Here is a 12,178-nt window from a genome sequence, read left to right as displayed (position 1 = left end):
GGGTGACCCTCCCTGTGCAAGGATTGTGACACATTTTTTAACAATTTTAGAATGTCCACATTTTAGATATGAACTTAGCATATCGTTTACTGCTTTTAACTCTGAATGAGCCCTATAGACTCAGTCAGATGCTATCTGACAATGACTACATTGGCTGTTTCATTTTTAAAAGTAATTAACATGTTTAATTTTATATAAAATATACTTTTTTATTATGTATACTTTTAACTGTAATAAAAACTAATTATTAATTAATTAATGGATGACTTAAAGTAATAAGTCATCCATTTCTGTATATCGGTTATACTTTTATGATCATTTTATATTTTTATTTATATAAGGCAAACCCTTTTCTTGACATAATGACCAGTTTTATTGGGTCATTATAATATTTTATCACCTTTCTATCTTTTACTGATTTTATTACTGTTTGTTATTTACCATTGTTGGTGAATTATAGCCTATGCTCCTGATGTTCCAATAAACATTAAACCAACCAACCAACCAACCTAGTGTAACTGTTTTGTAGTCCTAATAAAATGGCAATTACCTTTAAATCACCACATATTTGCCACTCATACTTCTGATAGTGTACACCTAAGAGAATGTTCTCATGTTTGTATGTTTCTTTTTTGTGGATGGCATATGCAAGAGGTATTGAAGGCAGCATATTTCCTTTGTGTAATAACACAGCCTTGAGGCTAACCTTAGAAGCATCTATAAATAGTTTCCATTCTTCGGGAATGTGCCTCATGTTCATTGCCACCATTAGACCGTCAACATCCTTGCAAACAGTGAGTTCACCTTCTGTTTGATAGAATTTATTATAGTCTTTATTTCAGTACGAAATGTTTTCATTTTCATAGAATAAACTAGAAGATCTTACTGTTGTAGCCTTAAGGCCAAAAGCTCTGCCTTATTCTTCAGCAGTTCGAGATTCCTGATGAGCCATTAAGCTCACTTTCTGTGATCTTATGTGGTTCGGAAGGATAAAGGTTTGGACAAAATGGTGGATCCCTTGATGTAGATGGCTGCTGTACTTCTTTGTGTATATCAAGTTGATGTTCATCAGTGTCTTCATCAGAGTGTACAGAAAAACAGTCGGGTGGGTCAGGAATAGGTAGTATTTCACTGTGAGGCATGGGACAAATTGCAGATGGTATATTTGGATACATCACTGTCCATTTTTTCTTCATTGCTACCCCTTTTCTAATAGGGGGCAAAGTAACAGTCTGAGTAACAACGTGATTTTTTTAACAACTGAGTAACAACATGATTTGTTGGCTCCCTTCATATCATGGACACTGCGAAAGGCATAAAATGTCCCTTTCAATTCACCCATATATTGAGTTTTGATGAACAGATAGTGTAGCATATATGTGGAACCAAGTTCTTGTCCTGGTCACCTACTTTACACCCAAAGTACAAGAAGTAGGCCTTTTTTTATGGCTCGAGTTAAGGGACTCTTTCTTGAAGCTAATTTGCTTCTCCCTATATGTAACAGAAGTGATCCGGACATTTCACACAATTACGGGGCACATTAATCTTACACAACAAAAATACTGCTCAAAAAGTAGGAATCTCACAGAGAATAACCATAACTGAGAACAAATTACCCAGTACCTAGCCGTATTCGAGGATTACTGCAACAGAGTTGAAGACGCATTTAAGGCGACAACTTTTCGTGTGATGCAGAGTGAGGCGACAGTTGCTGATCAGTTGTAGTTGATAATGTAGAATAACTTACTAATATGAAACCCCAACTGTAATTCAAAAACAAGAGCCAATCAACAAATTTTAATGTGATTTTCGTGTGCAGCAGTATGAAATTAGTCAAGATTCTGTATTTTTGTTTTGGTAACATTTTATGTGTTGGGACTTCCAACAGTCTATTCATTGCTTGACACAAAGTTACTAATAGGGTTACCTGTCTGATGATGGAACTGTTGTTGAAGTTGATAGCCTAAACAAATTTAAGGCTCAGCTGGACAGGTATTTCGAACGAACGGAGGGGTGAAATGGGAGTAGTGGTTGTCTTTTTTTTTTTTTTTTTTTTTTGGCTGATGCTGAATAAGCTTGCTTTCTTGCATCATATGCCTCTACTAATGCTAATGTTTCAAATCTGACCAAGCAGTGCTCCAAATTTTTGATGGATAATGGATTTGCCTAATGGTTGATGTAATCTAATTAAAATTGATATTAGTTACTTTATATTGACTACATGGACATTTTTAGTCATTTCTAAAAGATAAATCTCTGAGCACTCATTGGAGTGACCACAGCAGTCTCCCCTGATGGGTTGACTGCAAAAGTTAAAACAAAGAGACATATTATATTTAAGCTGTTTCAAATATTGCAATACACTGTGTTTGAAGTGGGAAGGGAGGCTTTTATTCATTATAGTAAAAAAATCTAACAGGAAATGCTATTTTCTGTTAGATTTTTAGCCCAAGCCAGAATTATTCCTCTTTTCTAAAGCCTGCTTGATACCATCAATCTGCCTTCCTCTTGAGATGTGTCTGAGCCTATTACCCTTCATATTTGCTGCAGATAAGCTTATCTCCATGCCCATACAATCTAAGGTTACTTTACTTATCATTGCTTGGATATTTGTTACACCAATTTTTTTATTATTTTTTTTTTATTTCTTCATTCATAATGTGTCTTTCTATTGCTGCTGTTAGTTCTGTTTGTTTATTATTTTTTTTATAAATAAACTTTCTGCTTATGTTGTGGGATGGCTGCATAGGTCAGAGATATTTGCAAGGTAGAGAGAATGTCACCTTATTTTGCAGCCTGAACCACAGTAAACTCAATTCGGTACAAATATACCCTCATGTTCAAATATTCATGAGGCGCCTCCGTAGCCAGGTGGGAAGGAGCAGCAGTGCGTAGCACACGCTTCTTGATTAGACCGGGGTTCGAGCCCATCACCACCAAATACGGAGGATGCGGAAAGGTCAGGGAATGATCACCGCATATCCCGGAGCAATATGGCCTTAGTTGCTAATGCTCCTAAAAACCAAACCAACAACAACTCAAATATTCATATATCTGTTTAGTTAATGTTTATTTAGTTTTTCTTCTCCCATCCTGTCTGTATGCCCATACCATCTAATTTTGCTTTAGTAGTTACCTTTCATTGGATATTTGTTACCAGAATTTTTTTCCTTATTCCTCATTCATAATGGGTCTTCTATTGCTTCTGTCTTCTAGTTGTATATATTTTTCTTAAAACTCTAATTTCTGAAGATTAATTTTCGATTAATCCCTTTATTTGTTAATTAGCTATCAGCCCCATCATTTAAAGTGAGCTAAAAAAAGCTGTTATAAACAGCTACTTTTATGCCTCCGTAGCCGAGTAGTCAGGAGTGGGAGTGCAGTAGCACACGCTCTTTGAGTAGACCAGGGTTCAAGCCCGTGACTGCTGAATACGGTCGATCTGCCAACCTGCACTGGACCAGCGTGGCAGATTATGGTCCATTTTCCTCAGTATGAATTGAGGAGGCTTCCATCCTGCAGTGGGTTGATAATGGCTGCACTTTACCTTACTTTTATGCCAAGAGGCAAAAAAGCAGCTTTTTTTTTTTTTTTTTTTTTTTACATGTTCTGTTAATTTACTTTTATGTTTATTCTATCTTCACTAAAGACTACTCCTAGAATTACTAACTGGCACAAAATTACTAACTTATTCTAATTTTTGATTATTTAGGGTGCAATCTAAATTTTCACTTTTTTTTTTTTCTAATAGTTTATGCTAATGTTTCATAGCATGTGCATATTGAATTAAGATCTAAAGATCCCCTCCATAATGGGATATCAGCATTTAACTGTACATGTATTTATATTTAAAATTAAGTGCATATTTGTTATGCATTTCATTTTAATTATAAATACAGTTAAGATCAAAATAACTTTAAAGGTTCTTCCAATTTGAAACCCTAGTTATTTTTAATTATTTATTTTATATTATTATTATTTTATTTATTTATTTTTTTGTAGAGTATGATAGAAAAGAAAAGAACACGGAATATTCGTTTTGGTGCAGCTGCTGGAGGAATTATATCTAGTAAACAAGGTATATTCTTAAAAGTTAAATTATATTAGTCAGTAAGAATCTCATATGAAATAAAAATAATTATTCTTAATGTCAGGGTGGAAAAATTTCAAAAATGCAGCTGTTTTCCATTACACAGTGGCCAGTTTATTAGGTTTTCTATATCCTTCCATCATGTAAGGAATTGGCTATACCAAACTAACAGTATGACTTAAATGACTGTGAGCATAGTATGATTATCGGTGCAAGTATCACACATAGTGTCTGTTGGTGGGGAGGGGCATCCCCCCCGATAGATGCCATGCACAATGATATTTGGAGTGTATCAGGAATGGGCCAGAAGACATGAAAAATGAAATGGTCCAGTAAATTGTTTGGCTGTCAGAGAGTCAAAAGAATCATGCTGGCAAGCCATAACATCCAAATTATAGTACAGTTCAATAGTGGTGTTCAAAGGAGCATATCAGATCCTGTAACAGATAGGATATAGCAATAGACTTTTTCTCCAGATTCTGCATTTTTCAGGAAAAAAACAAGCAGCTGCAATTACAGTATTGTACAGGAACACTGACTTTGGATGGGTATGAAGTGGAATTGATCACCTGATCCACAAAACCCCACTCCCACTTGTTCCATACTGGCAGCAAGACCAGTACGGAAAAAAGTAGAGCTGGTTTTCATTATTACAGAATAGCGGTTAAAGTAATGTTTCCTTGGATCTTAAGTGTAATGGTGAATGGAGTGTTTTCTAGGCAGGCACAAAGATGCTTGATACTGGTGGATCATTGTCTGAATGCCACAGCCTAAACATGTTACTGACCAGTTGCATACCTTCATGTTCATAGTTTGTTCATCTAGATATTGTGTTATGTCACATGGTATTGGGCCATTTTCTTGTTACATGGGCTATCATACATATAGTGTATTTTTAGCCGCCTAGTGGAGTCTATACACTGATGATATAGTCATACAAGGATACAAGTCAATATACCTTATAATTTTGCTGACCAGCATACATTATAGCAGTAACATGCGATATGTAGTTATACCAACCTATTGTTAATTCTTACACTTCCATTTTGGAATTAGACTACCAAACTAGTCTGAATCAGAAGAATGACTGTGACTTTTCATTGGCATTTGTACTGCCAAGATCATTGACAGTTTAAAAATACTGTTCTTTTGTTCTGTGAGCAAGTTCTTCATTGTTGCATGTGATTACATAGGAAAGAATTTCCCATTTAAAAATGGTGTTCCTAAAAATAATAAGGTAGGACAAATTTTCTCATTTGGCTGTGTCATTTTGAACTTAATTTTTTCTTGGCAAGTTTCCAGTATTTTTCATTAACATTGAAGTTAAAGAAATAGATGAAGCAGTAGGTGGGTTATGGTATAAGTTTGCTGATTTCTGTGTGAAAACTTATCAAACACTATTATGAAATAAGTCTTCATTAGCATTAGTAGAGGCATATGATGCAAGAAAGCTAACTTATACAGCCTCAGGCAAAAAACCTTTCTCATTTCACCTATCCATTCGTTTCAAATGTTTGTCTAATTCTGCCTTTAATTTATTTAAGCTGTCCACTTCCACAATGACAGATAGATGTTTATTCCAGAAATCAACTACCCGCTGGCTAAATGCAAATTTCTGCACATCTATTCTACAGCTGTCTTTCCTCAGTTTGAATTTATGTCTCCTCAGGCAATTAATCTGGGCAAGAGGAAGAATCCCATCAACACTGAACTTGGTCAAACCGTTCAAGACATTATACATCTCAATCAGATCACCTCACAGGTGCCTAATTTCCAGACACTATAATTTGCAAAACTTCAGCCTCTCTTCGTAAGAGGAACCCTTTGTTCCTTTCACTAATCTTGTTTCCCTTCTCTGTACTCTTTCCAGCTGCTCTACATCCTTCCTAAAATGAGGCCTCCAGACCTGTATACAGTACTGAAGGTGTGGCATGATCATTGCCTTATACAAGGGGATAATAACCTCCTTATCCCTGCTGGAAAAATTCCTGTATATCATTGACAAGACACCATGGGCTACTCTTGTAGACTGTCTGTACTGCTTAGAAAACTTCATATCTGACTGCACAATACCCCCAGGTCCTGAGGCGCCTCCGTAGCCAGGTGGGAAGGAGCAGCAGTGCGTAGCACACGTTTCTTGATTAGACCGGGGTTCGAGCCCGTCACCACCAAATACGGAGAATGCGGGAAGGTCATGGAATGACACCGCATATCCCGGAGCAATATGGCCTTGGTTGCTAATGCTCCTAAAAACCAAATAACAAACAAACAAACCCCCAGGTCCTTTTAATTCTCTACCACCTTGAGTGTAGCATCACACAGTTGATACATTACTCTGGGGTTACTGCTACCCATATGCAGTACAGTCAGTCCTCATATAACACGTGTTTACACTACACGAATTCGATCATACACGATTTATAAATAGGGGAACAATATCTTATATAACACGAACAGAATTCATTTATGCACGATTCGCCTTTGTGTTTACAAGAAATGGCAGTCGAACACAGAATCACCCCAACCGAACGCAACACGATAGGAATGAAGAGAAGATTCTGAAAATGTGTTTGTTTTTTATATCAGTGAAGGGGAAACACATTTCACCATAATAACGTAAAAACCAACACAATTCCAGCTATCGGTATAATCGCAAATGCAATTAGATCGAGTTTACTACTACCCAGTTTATAACAGATTCCACTAGCAGAAACGCAACTGGAAATTGTTTTTATTGTTTTATGGTAGTAATCCCTAGAAATGTGCTGTAGTAAAATGTGAGGTGTTAATAGTGTATCTCTGCCTTTACGGTGTTGTTTATTCAGTTGCTACACGTGCGCAGCTTTGTTTATGTGTATCAAGCGTGCCTCCTCGTTTTGTAATTGTGCTTTATTCCCTAAAAATGAGTAAAATACTTAATTAAAAGGCGTCCTGGTGAAGACACTGCAGATTCAGAGAGAAAAATAAAAGGAAAACATCGATAAACAGAGGCGGACTGGATCAAAAATTCTTATCCGGGAAAATCTATAGTGGCCTCATACTATGGTTTATGGCCAAAATCACACCGGCCTCTGGCCCACTGGGGTATCCCCGGTAAGGCTTATGGCCAGTTCGCCTCTGTCAATAGAGAAAAAATATGAAATTGTGAAACGCTTTGAGCGAAATGAAAGACCATGTGATATTGCACGTGCTACAGGCCTAAATGAGGCAATGCAGAGAAAATAAAAACAACTTTCATAGCAGGAACAACTCAGTGTAATTAAAATCCATTAGATTAAGACACAAAGAATTGGAAGAGATGGAACGGCTGTCATCTGTTTGGATAGAAAATCAAACAAAATACAAGTTTGCTTACGATAGAAGCAAAAGCATTAGCAATATTTTATTACGTAATAGTCGTAATAAAATAAGTAAGTATTTTATTACGATTATTTATTGTGTTTGGTAATGTTTTGGATACAAATGTGTGTTCAATCTCGGGTGGTCGGCACCTAACCCTATTTTTCCCATAGGGCCAGTTGTTTATATTGCATGATTTTGCATTGCACAAGGGTTTCTAGGAACACAACTATCGTGCTATACGAGGACTGACTGTACTTTACATTTCTCAGTGTTAAAATTCAGTTGCCACCTCTCAGCCCATCTGCTCAACTTTTCTAGATCCTGTTGCAGTAGCATACTATCATTAGTGTCATTAACAACCCTGCCAACCTTCGTATTGTCTGCAAGCTTCGACATTAAGTTTGATATACCTTCATCAATATCATTAATAAATACAGAAATCAACAATGGACCCAACACTGAACCGTAGGGGATTCTACTAATAACATTAGTCCACGAAGAGCAGTGTACATTGATTACCACTCTGTCTTCTCCCACTCAACCATCCTTTGTCCATAGTAGCAATTTGCCCCCAATGCCACATGTCTCCAATTTGTTCACCTGTCTTCCATGTGCAACAGTATCAAAAGCCATCCTAAGATCCAAGTATATATGATTTCAAAATTATTCTTTGCAACCAGTTCCTTTGTGACCACATCATAGTATCCAATGAAATTGGTCAGATAATACTTCCTCTTAACAAACCCATGCTGTGTCTAAACTATAACTGAAGTCTTGTCTAGATGATCCTGCAGTGTGTTTCTTTGACCAGTGCCTCCATTACTTTCCCCAGAACAGAAGTTAAACTAACAATTCTGTAATTTCTTGTGTCACTCTTAGCATTAGCATTAGCAGAGGCATTTGATGCAAGAAAGCAAGCTTATGCAGCATCAGCCAAAAAAAAAAAATAATAATAATAAATAAATAAATAAATAAATAAATAAAAAATAACCACTTCCACTTCACCCTTCTGTTCGTTCGAAATACGTGTCCAGCTCAGACTTAAATTTATTTAGGCTATCAACTTCCACGACAAGGGATGGAAGTCTGTTCCACCAACCAACCAACCACCCGCTGGCTAAAGGCAAATTTCCTCACGTCTATCCTACATCTGTCTTTCCTCGATTTGAATTTATGCCCTCTCAGATGATTATTCTGAGCAAGAGGAAGAATCCCATCAGCATTGAGCATGCTCAAACCATTCAAGGCTTTATACACCTCTATCAGATCACCTCACTGGTGCCTAGTCTCCAGACACTGTAATTTGCAAAACTTAAGCCTTTCTTCGTAAGAGCACCCCTTTGTTCCATTCACTAATCTTGTTGCCCTTCTCTGTACTTGTTCCAGCATCTCTACATCCTTCTTGAAATGAGGCCTCCAGACCTGTATACAGTACTCTAGGTGTGGTCTGACCATTGCCTTATACAAGGGAATAATCACCTCCTTATCCCTGCTAGAAAAATTCCTATATATCGTCGACAATACACCATGAGCTACTCTTGCAGCCCATCTGCACTGCTCAGAAAACTTCATATCTGCCTGCACAACCACCCCCAGGTCCCTTTCATTCTCTACCACTGTCAGTGTAGTACCACAGAGTTGATACGTTGCTCTGAGGTTGCTGTTTCCCATGTGTAGTACTTTACATTTGTCAATGTTAAACTTCATTTGCCACCTCTCAGCCCATCTGCTCAACCTTTCCAGATCCTGTTGCAGTAGCATAGTGTCAGTAGTGTCCTTGACAACCCTGCCAACCTTCGTATCGTCGGCAAACTTGGACATTAAGCTTGATATACCATCATCAATATCATTTATAAATACAGAAAACAATACTGAACCTTGAAGGACTCCACTGATAACATTAGTCCACGATGAGCAGTGTCCATTGATTACCACTCTCTGTCTTCTCCCCCTCAACCACCCCTTTATCCACAGCAGCAATTTGCCTCCAATGCCACACTGCTCCAATTTGTGCAGCAGTCTTCCATGTGCAACAGTATCAAAAGCCTTTCTAAGATCCAAGTATAGAATATCAAAGTTATTCCCTGCATCCAGTTCTTTTGTGATTGCATCATAGTATCCAATCAAATTGGTCAGGCAAGACTTCCCCTTAACAAAACCATGCTGTGTCTGAGCTATGACTGAAGTCCTGTCTAGATGATCCACTCAGTGCTTCTTTAAGTAGTTCCTCCATTAACTAGTTCCTTCTGTTCCAGGAACAGAAGTTAAACTAACAGGTCTATAATTATTTGTGTCGCCCTTTGATCCTCCTTTGTGAATTGGGGTTACATTTGCACATCTCCAGTCCATGGGTACTTCCCTTAAGTCCAAGGAAGCTCTCATAATTATGGCTAAGGGTTTGCTTACTTCCTTTGCTGCCTCCTTTAATATAACTGGATAGATCCCATCCACCCCAGGTGTCTTTCTTGTATTTATCTTCAACAATTTCTCCTCCACTTTACTCTCGGTTATTACAAGATTCTCTAGCTTACTGCCAGAGTTGAATACACCTCTGGCATTCCTCTCGCTTAATAACTCCTCATGTGTGAATGTCGATGCAAAATATTCATTCAGTTTGTTAGCTATCTGAGCAGGATCATCAACAGTTGAACCATCGATATCAAGGGGACCAATCTGATTCATCCCCTTCCTTCTAGAGTTTACATAAGTAAAGAACTCTTTGCTTCTTTTTCTTTGCATCCCTTGCCAAAGATTTCTCGTAATCTGCCTTTGCCTGCCTAACCTCCTTTGTAACTTGGTTACAGATCAACTTGTGTCTATCATAGGCTTCTGTGTCACGTGTTAATTTGTATGTATCCCATGCATTTTTCTTCTCTGCCATATGTCTCATTAGTTCATCTGACATCCACTTAGGCCTAAACCTTGAACAATATTTCTTAGTTGGTATGTAAAGCCTAGTAGCTTACAAGATAAGTTCTTTGAATGCTTCCCATTTTGCATTTGCTGTTGGTAACATCATCAGTTGGTCCCACTGTATAGAATTTAAATACTGTCTCAGTCCATCGTAGGCGTCTTTACGAAAGCAATAACCCTTCCCTTTACCCCTAATGGTAGTTACCTCTTTGAGTAAATCCCACTTCAGCACACTGTGATCACTGCCACCTAGTGGTTCATTTACCTGCAGATTCTTTATGCATGAAGAATCACTACTGATAATCAAATCAAGAGTATTACTCCCTCTAGTTGCCTCCCGAACATGCTGATGTAGAAAACAATCATCCAATAAATCTACAAAAGCCTTGCTAGTGTGTGAGTGACCAGCGCCCAAATTCCAGTCAATATCTGGGAAATTAAAATCCCCCATTATAAGACTCTCTGATTTACTGGCCCATTCTATTTCCCCGTACAGTTTCTTATTATACTCATCAGAGTCATTAGGCCTATAGCACACTCCTACTCTCAATTTTGATCTCCCAGTGCTTATGTCACACCAAACTGACTAGACACTGCACTGTCCAGCAATGTCGACTGGCTTCACTTCCTTGGATTTTACGTATTTCTTAACTAATAGCATAACCATTCCTCCCTTCCTACCCTGTCTATCCTTTCTGTAGACATTGTACTCCCCAAATTCCAGTTCTGCATTCCTTATATCTGTGTGACACCACGTCTCTGAAATCCCCACAATATCTGCCTTTGATGTTTTGAGCAATACCTCAAATTCATCAAATTTATTTACTAAACTCCTAGCATTGGTGTACATGCAAGTATACATGCACCTGTTCTTTTTCTTAGCTACCCTAACACAACCTATGTGTTTATTTGTACCCCAGTGATTCCCAGCAGTCTCTGAACTATCCTGCATCTTATTTTCCAGGCTGCGGCTCATTCCAATAGAAGCAGTGCAAGAATCACTTTCACCTCTGCTAGTGGCTACTGTTAATCTATTAGTCCTTGTATCCCCCCAATCTAGCAGTTTTCCGACCCACCTAACACTGGCTCGATAGCATCAGCAAACATTCTTGCACCCTTTCTATTTAAATGTATCCCATCCCTGTAGAAGCAGTCTCACCAGTTAACAAGTACAGACCATTCTGAAAAAAATTCTACCCCTTGAGCCTTGCACAATCTTTCCAGGGCCGAATTGATCGACAGGGCTCTCATCATATACTCCCTCCTATCGTGTCTGGGCAGAATTGCAGACACTTTCAAATTCAACCCTAATTCATGGCTTTGTTTCAACAGTGACCTCTACTTGTTAAGTAATTCCGCCGGTCTCCTACTCTTAATATCATTAGTACCAACGTGTACAACTATATCACCTTTTGTGCCCTTAAAAGATGATATCCACTCTACAACGTAATCAACCTTTGCCCCTGGCAGACGTACCCTGGTCCTGTTCCACCTATCCTTTTTACAAAGCATGTTTCCCGTTTCCCTGATAATAGAGTCACCAACAACTATTATTTCCTTTGGGACCAGTGCCTTCTGCCTTGGGGGCTGCCACTGTGTTGCGCGATGACCAAGTGCAAGCTCTGGCATTGGTGTGGGCAGCTGAGAGCTTGATGGGCCCCTCACTTTTAATGCTTCAAGGGCATCCACCCTGTCCTTCAAGCTCTCATATAGGCCCATAACAATGCTGAGTTATCGCCTGATTTCCTTACACTCCTTGCATCACGCACACACAAAGACATCCCCCATGGCAGTATCATGTCCCGTAGCTGACTGCTCCACAAACATCAAGCA

The 12,178-nt window shown here is 38.3% G+C and overlaps 1 protein-coding gene across 1 annotated transcript in view; it reads left to right on the top strand.

Annotated features, from left to right (window-relative positions):
• LOC150085725 (coiled-coil domain-containing protein 149-A-like) overlaps positions 1–12,178 on the top strand; it is a 187,398-nt gene that overhangs the window by 105,126 nt on the left and 70,094 nt on the right. Inside the window, exon 7 of the mRNA XM_090374663.1 lies at positions 4,003–4,078. Coding sequence (XP_090230789.1) covers positions 4,003–4,078 — 76 coding nt within the window. The remainder of the gene's footprint in view (positions 1–4,002; positions 4,079–12,178) is intronic.

Source organism: Mastigoproctus giganteus, chromosome 5 (assembly GCF_048544385.1).
Source record: "Mastigoproctus giganteus isolate SK-2022 chromosome 5, ASM4854438v1, whole genome shotgun sequence".
NCBI classification, from domain to species: Eukaryota; Metazoa; Arthropoda; class Arachnida; order Uropygi; family Thelyphonidae; genus Mastigoproctus; species Mastigoproctus giganteus.
Note: the sequence above shows the minus strand (reverse complement) of the source record. Positions and strands in the feature narration are given on the sequence as shown.